This window comes from Odontomachus brunneus, unplaced genomic scaffold, assembly GCF_010583005.1.
Source record: "Odontomachus brunneus isolate Ranch 3 - 2012 unplaced genomic scaffold, Obru_v1 Obru_scaffold_036, whole genome shotgun sequence".
NCBI lineage: Eukaryota > Metazoa > Arthropoda > Insecta > Hymenoptera > Formicidae > Odontomachus > Odontomachus brunneus.
In genome coordinates this window covers 1674354-1689839 of record NW_022639486.1, presented here as the reverse complement: position 1 = coordinate 1689839, position 15486 = coordinate 1674354, and the positions used below count along the sequence as shown (strand labels likewise).

Here is a 15486-nt window from a genome sequence, read left to right as displayed (position 1 = left end):
CTCTCTCTCTCTCTCTCTCTCTCTCTCTCTCTCTCTCTCTCTCTCTCTCTCTCTCTCTCGCACGCGCAAAATCGGAAGCCGTTTTCGTCGCTGGAAGAAAACATTATCGCGGCTCGCTCTAATAAGGACGCGACTTCGCCCCGCGCTCTGGGAGTAACCTGTTGCAGCAACACTATTAATAGTTTGGATCTCGATAAAAATCCGATCCGACCTCGTCACGGTTACCCTGCCGTTTCTCCGTCGCTCGTATGTACGTACGTGATGTGAAGTACATCGATGAGTCGACGATGGACCTCCAACAGACGAGCCATTTTGTGGCGCCACGGAGAAGCGCCATAGACCTGTACAAACGGGCTACTTTTGTGGCGACACGAGGAAACACGTTTCAGAATAATATATATAAAAGCACAAAAGCTTTATCACAGGACCAAAAGATACAGGACACTAAGTTTCAATATAATATAGGGTCCTTGCGTTACTGTGTTCTTCCGGTCTTGTTTGTGCTTTGTATGCACCACTCTGAAGCGCTTCCCCGTGGCGCGTCTGTACATATCTGTGGCGCTTCTCTGTGGCGCCACAAAGTGGCTCGTTTGTTCGAGTCTTTATAAGCGCGCGGGACGGTGAATGTTGGTGAATGACGGCGGGTATTCTTCGTGTAACGGTGAATCTCTAATTACAGCGCGTAATTGCTTACACAGGTAATATGATTTTACGGTCTTGCGGCGAAAACGCGATTCGAGCGATAAATTTCGAGGTGCGAACGCGCGCGTATAAACTGATTACGCCGCGCACGGTGCAGTTGATGAGGGTATTTTTGCTAGTCACCTTCATACACATGTCGCCGCCGCGGCGATGAGCGTCTGATTTACTCGACCAGATTCGCGTGCTCGGATAAAACTCCAAGGATGACGCGATAATTGAATCACCCTCGGATAGATTCCGCAGCAACTTTAGATCAGTCGTTCGACTGTCGCTCAATTAATGGGAAATCTCTTAAAAAATGACCGAGGTAGTCTCGACGAGTTTTGTGCCGCTCGTGTAATTGGTAACGATCAATTGGAAAGACGTCGCGACTCGTTTTATTTTCCGCGAATCGGAAACTTGAGAAGAATAGGAAACTCACCAGTTTCAGCCAAAGATTCGTGATGAGCAACTGGTTCTTCTCGTCCTGTAACAGATAATTGATTTCACATTAAACGAATGTCTCGTTTGTAAGGAATCTTTCAAATTAACCGTTCACATTGTTCGCACAAAATACATATAACGATATATTTAGTGTTAATGAATAGTTTGCAAATGTCAAATTCACATAAGAAGAATTGTGGATAAAGAAAAAATAGACCTAAAAAATGGCGTCTGTCTCTTACAATCAGGAAATAAATGTTTAATATCGCAAAAACAGTTGTTGTAATTTTTGTAAGATTTCTATTTTTAGACCAAACGGTGCGAAAAACACATTTGAAATTTGTCCAAAATGAATTAACGCGTGCAAGAGGCCTCGCAACTCATTACGCAGTTTCATATCGCAATTAAAAATTGCTGCAGAAGAGCGTTTGTGCTTTTAATAAGGCTCGTAAAGATAAAGGACCTTCATTGTTCAACGTGTCTGCAGGTTACATAATAATGGTATACAGAAAATGCATTGTTTAATCAATTGCACGTTGTCGGCGGAGTAAATTATTCGCGCATATTTTGACGACAATTATAAATTTAACGCAATAAATCAACGCGGAAAACCGCGCGGCGGGGTTTTTTTCTTTAAAAAACCAAGCGTGATGTTAGACAATAAGGGGAATGGTGAAAGATTGCTGAATAACGTAATAAATCATGCGATCTTGCACACAGGCACGATGAATGTATAACGTCTTACATTCCTTCTTGGAACTTAAAGAAATTTGCTGCTCAAAAATTTATATTGTATTAAAGAAAGGCAAAGAAAGAGAAAAAAGAGGGAAAGATATCCTCGGGAAAATGTCACGAGCGACATGCCATTTCTCAAGCTCTTGACGGGACATTATAAAAATGTTTACTTAACAAGGCATTCAGCAGAGTGCTCCTATATCATAGAAGATTGGAAAAATAAATTCATATTTTTATTGTTACTACATAGGCATTTTTTACTTCTGTATAGCTTTAGCCCTCTTCTGTCAAGTTGCCGAATTGGTTTCCGCTGAAACCCCTTGTAGTTTTCACGAGCACAGCACTCGTGATAGTTCAGCACGTTTGCCCTCAAATAGATATATGTCATAAGTGCGATATGTTTTCAAGCAAATACTACCCTACAAGCGCAGTCAAAGAACCTCGGAATATCGTCTATCAGCTCTCGCGCACCAATTAAAGCCGGTAGCTTTTATAAAAAAAAGACGTAGATTGTTGCGATCCATTTATTGCCGGGGACTAAATGGAAAATTGGATTACAACCGGTTGAAAAAACAATAAGAAAAAAACACAGAGAAGTAAACAAATCCAAAAATTCCGTACGACCCCCGAAATGTAAACGTAGGAATAAAAATAATCGCAGGCTGTAATCGCGACTTTCCTCGTGTCATAACATGCAGTATAAAAATTGTCTCAACTATCACGGTTTATTTCATGACCGATGTTGCAGTCGACATGCGAGCTTGCATTTTAATCTCAAGAACTCGTTGTGATCACACAACAAATTGAGAAGGCCCTGGCAAGATGCCTTAACGTCCGCAGTTCTAACGCAACGTGATACGACAACCACGGGACTTTCCGTGGTAGCAATTCGACGCGATATTACCCAGCATCTTTTATATTTGCGATATAGCCGCGATAGATCTTTCCGTCTCTCGAAATACGCGATTTTGCTGTGAACCTTACATCTGAGACTGCATACAAAGAAGTCCTTTGTTACGAGTGGAAAATGGAAGTACGCGAGGGTTTATGAAAAATAAGGAATATAAAAACTTCGCGGGAAAATGCGGAAAACAAGAAGTAGTTCAGCTGCGGCGAAGATGTTGTTTCGCAACGTATCCGTGTGGCAAGAGAAATATTCCAAAGACAAATAGAGCGTACACAACGGCGAGTCGGTGCATGCGACGTAGTCTTCCTCCGTCCGACGTGGCCTCTTGACGCGCGCACTCTCGTAAGATAGAACTACCCCGTTCTCGATATAACACTTAGTTCGCGATACCGCTGTCATTTTTACTGCCGTCGCGTGCGGAATTTTCGGTTTGGTTCCGTTGGTTCGCTCGCTTCGCCTCTCACATTGTTAACCTCGTCACGTAAGGCATCGGCTTTCGGGTTCCCCGTGTTCAAACCGCGTTCTTATCCTGATTACGAGCGCGTCTTGCACGAGGAATGCTCACCTTCGGAGCTGCATTCCCGCGTCCCAAGGGAGGCTCGCATCCTCCGAGATGAGCTCCGATATATCCTCGAAGCGTACGGCAATACGAGACATGGATATCGATCCTTGTATCGGGAGAGCGCCACGGAATAATGGTAGAAACAAGGAAACGATATATCACGTCTCGCACAATACAAGAAGACCGGTGACGCGTCGCGCCGCGGAAAAGAAAGATCGTCCGACGTCGAGAGAATTAAGTAACGAGCAACGAACACCTCGGTAACCATAAAGAAAATTTTACACCACTGTTCTATCCGTCCTTCCTTCTGCCTTTTCCAATTGATTCTTTGCTACGTGACGAGATGGTTTTCTGTTTCACGATGGAGAATATCTTATCGGGACATAGCGATAGCGCGCCCATGAGGGCGCAGTAAACAAAGCACGAAAGCTACCGGTACCACCTCACGTCGGCACTTTCTCGTAAGCACTTGCGTGTCAGCAAGTGGCGATCGAGTCTCGAGAATTCAGGCATGTACCTTTATTCATGACGCTCGACCGTTGGCAAACGCCTCGACGGGAGTGGCCGGTCGTAAGAGACAGTAACCGAACTTGGGCAATAAAGCGTCCCTATAAAAACAACCCCTATCTACCGGCCGAGACGAAATACAGGCGCCTTCCTATTGGCGCTTATCGCCCACTGTTCTGTAATTACTCTCGGTTTCTCTTTCTCTCTCTCTCTCTCTCTCTCTCTCTCTCTCTCTCTCTCTATATATATATATATATATATATATATATATATAGAGCGATTTTCTAAACAGACCGTACATCAAGCAAGTTAACAATCAGCCTTTCTTAGCCCGCGGCGTCGTGCAACTTGACGTTTTCGGAATCCCGGTCCATTCCACGGAGAAAAGTGGGACCCCGAGTTTCCCCACCGGCTTATCCTTTCGTTCGTCCGCGAGATAAACTGTTTCTCGATAATTGGATCTTATCGTTTAACCTCGCCCCTTTCAAAAAGCGCCGCTCGAAGCGCGGCCCGTTCTAAGGTCGAGGTTAATCCACACGGCCATTACTTCGCCGCATTCCCCTGCATAATTTAGCGTCTCGCTGGAACTTTTCATTGCCGGCCGGAGTTCTCCGGAGGACCCGAGTCCTGCAGGCTAATGGAACCATAGTCGCGCGTACGAATTCAAACGGTCGCGCGTCTCGCCTTTTAACATTGTTGCTAATTTAACTGCGCTTTGAGACGAGCGAGAAACGTAATGCAATAATCTCGTCAACCCGCGCAGAATGCGCCGGAAAATGTTTAAACTGCGAATTACAATAACGACGTTCCCTCGCGCGCTCGCGATCGATTCCGCGCTAGGTGGGAAATTCGGTTAGCCGTTCGCCTGATTGTGTCCCTCGTTATTTATTGCAAAATCTTCAATCCACGGCATTAAATATAACTGCAGCGTAAATAACTCGAATTTCTCCGTTAAGACAATAGACATTCGCGTTTTAAGTAAAGCCCGTTCGAGAATAAAGTTTGGACAAAGTTAAAATTAGTGAAGAAACATAAACACGTGCAAGTGAACGAGAGATAGAAGAATGAGAGTTCCGTTCCGCTTCGCGAAGTGTAACGGTAATCAAATCTTCGATCCGAAGAAATTTTCATTCCGCGCCAAAAGTAGCGGCGCTCCGTTTCTTTCCTTCCCCCTCTCTCTCCTCCTCTCGACGACCGTCAGCGAATCACGCTGCGCGCCATCGCCTGGACCTGTTCCAAGGTACTCTGTTTTTCTGGGCGTCGATTCCTCCGGCGGAATTTTGCCCGGGGCAAATACTTGGAGGTTTAACAAGCTGCCGTCCACCGCATGGTGAAAACGAGAACGAGAGGGAGAGGAAAAAAATGTTTCGCTGCAACCGTAACGGCTGGCCGAGGATTGTCCGAATGCCACAAACAAAACGGCCGAAAATCTCGTTTATCTTTCACGACCTCGCGGTCATTTCACGAGAGACGTCGACTATCCGGAACAAGCTCGAGCGAGCGTTAATGAACGATCGGTCGGTCAATAATTGATCATTTGTTTCCGCCCTCCTCATAGTCTCTGCGCGCGTCATACACTTTCGTGTCTCTCAAAAATAAAAGAACGCGATACCGAGAGCAGCCGGATATTCTGATCATCACGCTTCTGACTAATTAAGCATCACGGGTCTGCCGTGTAATATTCGTTTTAATGAACCGCGCGTTGTGACAACGCACAACTCGCATTTGAAATATGCAGCACTGCCGCAACTCCTCGCGCAAATACGAGCGCCAACGTTGCCGTGATACTCCGGATACTGATTAGGAAACTTGGTCGAGGGTCGTTTTAGAGAATCCGCCCGTGCGATATGGCTTAGCCGCGACTGTACGGATTTTACGCGACCGACGAGAATGTTCAGAACCCGCCCCGACGACGAACTGAACATCGCCGCAGACTATTGCGGTCACTTCAATCAGCCACCCGCAAGCACGATTACGTCTACAAGGGAGGCTCGGTATCTCCATTCGACACGTGCACACCCAACCAGCTTGCCCGACGGTGTGCGCATTGTAAGCCCGCCTTGACCTCAATTATTATTCTTCACCTGAGAAATTTACGCGACCGCAATCGGATTAGCGATTGCGACGCTTCGATCGGAACGGCGAGTTAACGTATTCAGAAAGCCCAGAAACGAGAAACCGATTTTGAGATATGCATAGACTCCAGTTGAATTGTCTTGCACAAAGTACAGAGCGATTATATTGGCCGCCAATCGTGCGGAAGCAATATTATTAAACGAAATTAAATTAAATCAACGCGTACTTGCAAAAATAGAACAACAGATATTCGTTCCTCTTTCTCATTTGCCGAATTATTGTTTTTCACAGTGCGTATATGTTAGCCGCACCCTGACATTGACATCAACAAGAGGCAGAAACATTAAAGGCGCGCCGGTGCATATTGCAATTTCCAAGTTAAATGTTCCGCAAAGTTAGCAAAGTTGGGTCGCGGGGAGTGAGTAACAGAAATACACGTTACCGAGAAGTTAGATTGGCTCACACGAAGATAACTGCAATTATGTAAATTTCCATTCAAGAAATTGACGGCGAAAATGCTCGCGAAATTTAACGCACTTAGCGCAACGTAAAGTATTGCCGGAACGCAAATAGAGTTACCGCGAAATGATGTGCAATTTGCGTGTCTTAGACGCTGATGCTTGAACTCTTCCATCGCGTTATTCAACGTAATTAGCGACTCGCCGAGTATCGAATTTTCTAGATTCTACGAGTTTTGCGTGTTCAACATTGAATCACTCTAGTTTTATTGAATAACGAAAAGTTCACGCAAAATGAAATGCGACATAACTCACCGATGATACGACGATTCTAATCAGCGAGCGTGATAGTTTTCGCTGACAAAATGATCGAGAAGAAACTCGGTTTCTTCGACAGATTCAATATCGACAGAGCTCAACAGTGACGTCGATTCTAGCCAACGAATGTAGACGTGTCATATAACGAAATAGTCAAGGAAAATTCTATCATCCTGACGGGTCCGAGTCGAGAGCTATCTCGATCGTACGATTTCTCATTCGCGGAAACATTCAACAGCCACATCGAGTGAGCACGACGATATTTATGGCGAAATTAATAAAATTACCATGAGCGGCAGGGAGAGAGAAAGAGAGAGAGTCGTTGAAAGATGATATTCTTTACGGGTCAGTGATTTTAAGCCAAGTGTACCAGAAATATTAACGATCGTTCAAACGGCAATAAAATATTAAGAGGCTGCTAAGGTGACTCGCGTAGAACAATTTCGCATTATTTTTGAACGTATAAACGTCAATGCGACAGTATTCTCGAAATTTACAATCGCAAAAATTCGGCCGTCTCGCATGAGCGAGTCGTGGAAAACAACAAGCGACCCCAAACGCGGTCGATACACTCAGACCAGACGTGACGGACATAATTTGCAACACGAAATGCAGTATTAAATAAGATATTTTTAAGAATTATAGTCAAGTTTCAACTGGCTAGAATCGTATGATGCACGATTTCATGCCCTTTACATGCATGCTGATTGACATACTTCAAGCAGTTCACTTACACAAATTGCTATTACACGGAAAAAAAAGATTTGCTAATATATGGACAACTAAAAATATTAACTGCAGGAGCAAATTTTCTTGCTTTCATAGTAAAAGTTATTTAGTTATATATTAATATATGTATGTTATTGTATATTAATATATATATATATATTAGCAAATCTTTTAGCTATTACAGCTAAATAACTTTTACTATGAAAGCAAGAAAATTTGCTCCTGCAGTTAATATTTTTAGTTGTCCATATATTAGCAAATCTTTTAGCTATTACAGCTAAATAACTTTTACTATGAAAGCAAGAAAATTTGCTCCTGCAGTTAATATTTTTAGTTGTCCATATATTAGCAAATCTTTTAGCTATTACAGCTAAATAACTTTTACTATGAAAGCAAGAAAATTTGCTCCTGCAGTTAATATTTTTAGTTGTCCATATATTAGAAAATCTTTTTTTTTAGTAGTGCTGCCAATTTGGATTAGCCAGGTACTCGGATATGAAATTTCAGATATTATCTGGTTATTAATTATTCTCATACATATACATGATAACAAAGAACGAATAAATGCATCTCGTAACTACAAAATTGAAAGTACTCTTCAAATGTATTTTAATATAAATGACATTGTAATATATAGATCATAATATATAGATTGATATATATTATGTCAATATTATGTAAATATTTAATTAACTTGAATATTTTACGCTTACTTGAACCGCGAAATAACAGCTTTATCTCTTACATCTCTTGCACACATGAGCAACTTGCTGCTGAAATTAATTTAATAAATACACGAAATAATTTTAGATTTCCAGGTTAATAATTTTTTAACAATAATAAATAGCAGACGAGTGTATTGCATACTACCCAGCAAACACAATATTATGTGTAATGTATCTGTTATAGTTGTAATTTCCTACTCAATAATGTAACTTTTATATAAAACGTGTTATATATAACGTGTTATATAAAACGTATTAACAGTTACATTGTTAAGTAGGAAATTACAATTAACAGGTATGTTCCTTGTAACATATACTAGATACTATCTCGTTACTACCTGGGTAACACCTGCAAGGATGAGTACTACCCAAATATTTGGGTTATATACTGACAACACACACACTAATTATATTGGAAGATGATTAGAAGATCTATGCAGTGAACCAAGCTGTCTACAGTCAGTTAGCTACTTGTCAATTAGCATGCAGAAAATGCATCATGTGAGATTCCAACTTAACAAAACAAATAATAAGTCTCGATGGATTGGCAAACTAATCGTTTTCGAGATATTCAGCTCTTCACCCCGTAAACTGTGTTCTTTGCTCAAATACAAAAATGGCATACTTAGGCATATCTGTACTTGACGTGTCCAGGAACTAAGTCTAGTCGCGCGTGAGAGAAGGTTGTGTCGTGTAGGCGGGTTTCCTGATTCAAATTTCTTACGGTACTCAGTCGCAATCATCCTCCAAGTGACTCCAAGACGGAAAAAGCGGCGCGGAAGCAGAATCTGATACCGCAAAGATCGCGTTTTGTCTCTATGTGCTTCGCCGTCGATCGTTGCGTGTTTTGACAGATCCCATTTTCAATATGGCCGTTCGTATATTCGTGATGTTTCCGAATGCTGCCGTAAGATGACAGTAGCGGACGGACCTCGACACCTCGGCCAAGGGTGCCGCGAACTTAATGAATGAAGCCTACGTCTGACATGTATGTGAGAAGCGGCCTCGTAACGTTATGAGGAGTGGGGCAAGGCCGCGCTAAGCTTACGTTTACGCACGAGACAGAGTTCCGAGAACAGCGTCTGGGAATGCGGGCACGCTCTCACCCTCGCGTGACGCTTTTAGGTATCGCTATAGCTAGGGCGAGCCATTCTAAGTGGCGCTGAGCCGATCGAGCGCGCAGCTCGATACAATGGTCGATAATTTCACTTGTAGATGCCGTAGCGACTTTAAGTAAAGACCATTAAAAGCTAAGACTCCCGCGCTTTCAATAAATGCACTATCGAGATAAAGATTTTATCTCGTTTTCTATCGAGATAAAGATATAACAGTAAAATTGTATTGTCGTGATGGCAAATGTCTGTTGTCTTTAAGTTGAAGCGGAAATTAATCTAAATCAAATCAATGAAAACTAAGAAATTTCAGCTTGCATTAGCAATGTCTCGCAAAATGTCTTCTATTTTATATTTCTATTTCTAGTTTCTGCTTTCGTTTCCTTCTTTTATGTTGCTTTCTATTTTATTGGATATACAATGCAATTTTTAAAAAATAATACAATTTTTTCGTCTTGACATATTTCCAGGAAAATTAACTTAATCTTTTTCAAGAAAACAAAGGCATTATCTCAAAACTTTATAGGTAAATGTATATTGAACTTTGAATATCCTAAATTTTTATAAATATCAATCAATCTTTTATAAATATCTATTCTAAATATCAACCATTCTATATAATTATATAAAGAATTTTATTTAAGAAATGAAAAATTTAATATCTCGGAAACGGTTAACTTGGGAAGCTTTGTTTATCAAGATCTCTTATTCATTTCTCTTTTATGAATTAGTTGATTCTACATTTATAACTTTCTACATTAATTGATTCTACAATTATAATTTTGAAAATTCTTGTATTTTATCAGATAAAATACATTTAATACATAAATATTTACGTCTCTCTCTCTCTCTCTCTCTCAAAATTGGATACCAATTTATGGAAATTTATTACGCAAATTCTTAAAATTATAAATTAATAGAAATAAAACATATTTCATATTTAAATAAACATATTTCATTACATCTCTTATTATATGGACATAAAAAATGAGTTATATTATGTTATTTTATTATATTATTTAATTAATTCCGATTGCGGAGGTACTTTTACGCTCTCCTAAATCTTGTCTTAAATATAATAAACAGTCTCGAATAAAATTATGTAATATCTTTAATAAATATGCCAAGTTACTTTAGGCTTCCGCACAAGTTAAAAAGTTTTGTACATTTTTACAAGATTAATAATCGAATTTCTTAGATTATCACGAAAAAACTGAATATTTATTGCAAATATTATTTAATATTAAAATTATTTTTAATATTATTTAATAATATATATTTTTATTATATTTCAATATTATTTAATATTATATTTCAATATTTTTAATATTACTTTTTATTATTTAATAATTTATAATTTAATTAAATATTATTAAATTTATTAATATTTGATATAACAAATTTTCCATGCTATTAAATATATAAGCGTTAATTTCACTCACTCTCTTTCTCTTAATTACTGTAATTTGTTAAAACTGTCGCATACCTTCGCTCAAAGCTGCAAGCAAAGGGTGTTGCAGGATTTTATTAACTAGAATTAGCAGTAATCAATATTGATGCCCGGCGCAAAATTCCATTAGCCACTACGGCGTATCGAAGTTCGCGTCCAATTAGACGTTTAAACAATTGGACCGGTCGCCCGAACGTTTGATATATCGAGTCCGCGATAAACTCGGGGCGCGACCGGTCGTTAGACTTACTTTAAAATACGCCAACAGGATTTACCAAGTAATTTCCAAATCAATAGGTATTGCGAGACGGCGGGGCAAAGCTGGCGCGGCTTCGCAAGGAATTTGTGCGCTCGAATTCTACGGCTACCCCGGCGGGAACATGAATCGCAAATTCGTCCCCGCCGCGGCGCATCACCCGGTTATACCGCAGCGCCGGATGTAGATACGGTGTAACGAAATCGTCTCCGGGGATATCATTCCGCTGCATATATCCCGCAGCACCTCAAACTACTCGCTTAGCTCGCGCGCGGTCTCTTCGCAGATTACGTGCGGCTGTCTTACCATCTGATGTAGATCGATGGGCACTAAAAATTTTCGGCCATTCGTTTTCAGCTACGTGTTTCTGAACACCGTAAATTAATTAATTAATTAATTGTGGCGACTTGTATCTGGATTAATCAGCAACGATGAGACACGCGTAACTAGAAGCGTGTGCAGCTGGTCGAAAATTTTTAATAACTATCGATCTATCGATAAGCCATCAGCAGGATTGAGAGCATGTCCCTTGATAATAGACCGATGCACATCCCTTGATAATAGACCTATCAAGATCCTGCGTCGCGTATATCTCCAGCGTCATATTACCTATTTATTCCTCTAATTATAAGCGCATTTCTAATTCTCGATTAATAAATCCGACGATCGTCCGATCTCTATTACTACTTGAATGAGTCGATGGTACTTACTTAAATTTAAAAGACGCCGACTCGACACGTCAAGACCGACAAGACCGAAAAACGACGAATCACTCCCTAATAACGTACTCACGATACGTTCTATTGATCGCACACCGCTGTTCCCAACACTCCCACTTGTTTCTGCGCGAGACTCACTTTCAACGGATAAAAGACGCGTAAAGCGCGGAGCGATGTTGACCGATATGTTCATAGCGGCTGCTCGACGCAAAGAGATTAATATCAAGATGGCCGCGCGATGAATAACGTATGTATGGCGAAATGCGTGTCTAAACGTGAACGGTACGCAATCCGACGCGCTCTGTGAAGTATACTGTTCTCTCTCTTTCTCTCTCTTACTAACCGATTACCTCCCGAGATTCGACATCGCGAATATCTCTGGCAGTATTTCTCTCTTCTTCTTTGATTATCAGCGGATTTCTGATTCCCAAGTAATAAATACGACGATCGTCCGATTCTATTACTACTTGAATGAGAGTGTTAGACGGCAACTTGACACGACGCGACAGCATTGATTCTTTGTATCCACAAATAAAGAGATTACTCACTAAAAGGATACTTACGATATGTCTCGACGATCGCACATCGCTATCTTCGACACTCCCGTCACTTATATCCACGCGAGACTCACTTTAGACGGACAAAAGACGCGTAACACGCGGAGCGATGTCGATCGATGTTGATGATGGCTGCTCAGTGCAAAAGAAAGATGGCCGCGCTGAAAATTCGCGCGTAAGCGCGCGACGCGAACGCTACCGCCCTTCTACAACAACGCTATCTACACGCTCAAACCCGCAAATGCCTCTCGACCATTCGATAGATCGATCTATTTGATAGGTCGATAGTTATTAGACACACATTTCGACCATTCTTTTCTAGTTACGCGTTTGGCATTACTGTTAATTGCTTCAGAAAGTGGGAATGTTGTGCAACCTGTCTTTTTGCGCCGTGCAACTGTCATAAACACATCGATCGACATCGCTCCACGTTTTACGCGTCTTTGGTCCGTCAAAGGGAGTCTTGTGCACAAATAAGTATTAGGAGTGTCGGAAAAAGCGATCGTCGGAAAATATCGTAAGTACCTTGTTAAAAAGTAATCTCCTCAAGTAATACTTACTATATACAAACGGTGCTAGTTGCGTCGACGTATGTACCGAAAACAAAATGTTTAATATTTATAACTATAATCATATAGATATATCGCTATGCCGAATCGTAGGAGGTAACGTTAGTAAGTCTGTTAGTAAAAAAAGAGAGAGAAAAAGATGTACCCTATAGAGCGCATTCTGTTCGTTCATGCCGTGTTAAAGCCGTGGCGTTAATAGTCGGTGTACCTTCTCAATTGCGTGACCATCTTGGATTTCGATCTTTTTAAATCGAGTAACCACTGTGAACAGATTGATCGATATCAGTCCGCCATTTTACGCGTCTTTCATGCGGAAATAAGATTTGATAGTGTCGAAAATAGCAATGTGCGATCGTCGGGACGTATGGTAAATACTTTATTAAGGAATAATCTGCTCGTGACATATGTATGTACAACCGTCAAGGAGAAAGTACTTCAAGGCATTTACGCGCGAGTCACGCGATTCATTTATCACGTCGACGTCGGAAGACGGATAGCTGAGATTTCATAATTCCACAATTTGTAAAAACGCGACAGTTATACGAAGAGTGTATTATTGATGGCAGAATAATCTAGATTGTTTTTCCTTTCGTACATAACTTACATAACTTTAAATCGAATCCCAAAAATATGATTGATAGAAGCAATCAATTAAATATGAATATATAATGCTTCTTCTTCTCGAGTATGTCGATAACTTCAGCGCATGTAATATCTTAACAAGCGTCGCGCGCGTTATCACCTTTGACTTATGTAAAAATAAATATGTAAAGTTTAACCCCGTAGAACCCCGTGCACGCGCGCGCAAGCCTGATCGTCGAATGACATTTTCTCCTTTACACTAAAGAAGCTATTTTCGCCGTAGACACGTTTGTTCACGCCCTATTGATTTTCTAACTGCCTGTTGCCCATTTTGTCGAGGCTGATCCTCGAAAAATCGGTCCGTTTCGCCGATGAACGATAGTCCGCAATGTGAAATTCGCTCGATCCGAAAATTCCCGTAGCGTTACCCACGCCGGTCGTAGTGGTAACAACGTATGAATAATTCAGATTTTTCTCTCGGAACACACGAACTCGTTACCGAGCGAGTTAAATCGAAGTGGTCATACTTCATCGTGGCTCCCTATTCAGATATTCAATTGTCCCGTCGGAAGGGCGGGTAGGGAAGGGAATATTGCATCGTATCGACGTAACTGCGGTTGACACTTGGCATCTCCTAGATTGCGAAATGCGAAACACGCGGTATCATATGTACGAAAAACTTGCGAGATACGTCGGGCAAACGCGAGCGTCTCCATTCTTGAGTGTGAGGCATGGAAAGCATGCTCCGGAAGCTCATCATACGTCCGAGCGCATTGTTTGGCAGATCGGGACGTACAGGGCGATGGGAGAGGTCAAGCAATGCTACGTGAGTATGCATGTAACGGCTGAGAGCAATGCTGTAACGTGTTACAGTCATTTGGGGAATGCCATAATGTCACGTGGCCAATTTGCGTCCCGGATATGATTCGGGCGGGGACCCGCGTAGCTTCCATCGCGGCGCGGAAAGGTCAGCAGCCGATTGTCGCTGCGTGTCGAATGGATGTGTCGAATTAAACGCACCGGCCGATCCAACAGATCTTTGATCGCGGTTTGGACGCGCGTCGCGAATAGACGTGACGACGGGAAAATTGAAGAATCGAAGTAGGCCAAATATGTATGTCGCGGACGTATGGTGTTATTTATTCATTAATTTACAAAATTTATGGATGTATTTAATTTTTATTGAGAGAAACTCACAAGAGCTCATCATTTTCTGTCCGTTCAATTCAGACTGTCACAGGCAATAATGAAAAAAATATTTCTTAACAGACGTGACCAAAATGACAGGGCTGAAAGAGACGGATTTATCAAAAGGACAAAATTTCACGGTCCGATTACGAGTTTGTGATCGCAGCTCATTATACTGCCGCACGTCATACACACAAATACGCGATTAAGTGCTGAGCGGGCAGCAACGCGTGGTTTGCGAAACAACGCGCGTTGCTTCGACTAGATAAGGCATTGTGTCGCGATGGCCATCGCCCGACATAGCACGCGGCAACCGGTAGTTGCCAACCAATTTCGATCTAAGATGTACATCGACGATCGTAATTTACATCGTACATAATGTCACGTTCTTCGTGTACTTCGATTAAACCGCTGAGACCTTCGAGCGTCGAGTACAAAAGGAAACTTTTACTCCGGTAAAAATGTAATTAGGAATCTCTTGATCGATACATTGAATATCCTACAAATTAACGAGCGCGAAAATTAATGAGCGAAGAAAAGCAAATTTCAAACACCTTCGCAAGTAGAATGCCGTTATTATGGCGCGCACAATTTTCAGAGCATCTCATATAGGTGGACGATATGCTCTCGAAACATTCCATTTTTTCGATAAACGATACTTCCACACAGGAGTAACATTTTATTGGAGAACTCGGTATCGCATAGAAAACCGAGCGGCTTTCATTACGAACGAAAGGTCACTCGTTGATTGCTGAAACGTTAAACAGAATAGACGGGTATAGGAATAGGGCAGGCAGGTAAACGGCATGAGATACGAGTATTTCCTCTTTCCAGCGAATTTAATTTGATATCAAGTGAACATTTGCCGAGGACTTGCCTCTCTCTCTCTCTCTCTCTCTCTCTCTCTCTCT

General features: G+C 41.4%; 1 protein-coding gene across 8 annotated transcripts in view; it reads right to left on the bottom strand.

The window, feature by feature from the left end:
* The window catches only part of LOC116843894 (neuronal acetylcholine receptor subunit alpha-7-like), a 225540-nt gene that overhangs the window by 76159 nt on the left and 133895 nt on the right, over window positions 1–15486 (bottom strand). For 7 of the 8 annotated variants that reach the window (XM_032814786.1, XM_032814782.1, XM_032814788.1 and 4 more), the window contains one exon: window positions 1124–1168. Coding sequence is in view for 5 of the 8 variants with exons in the window: in XM_032814782.1 (XP_032670673.1) it covers window positions 1124–1168 (45 nt within the window). In the remaining 3 variants the exon portion in view is untranslated. Of the gene's footprint in view, window positions 1–1123; window positions 1169–12242; window positions 12550–15486 lie in introns of those variants that run through there. The other variant, XM_032814787.1, reaches the window with a different exon arrangement.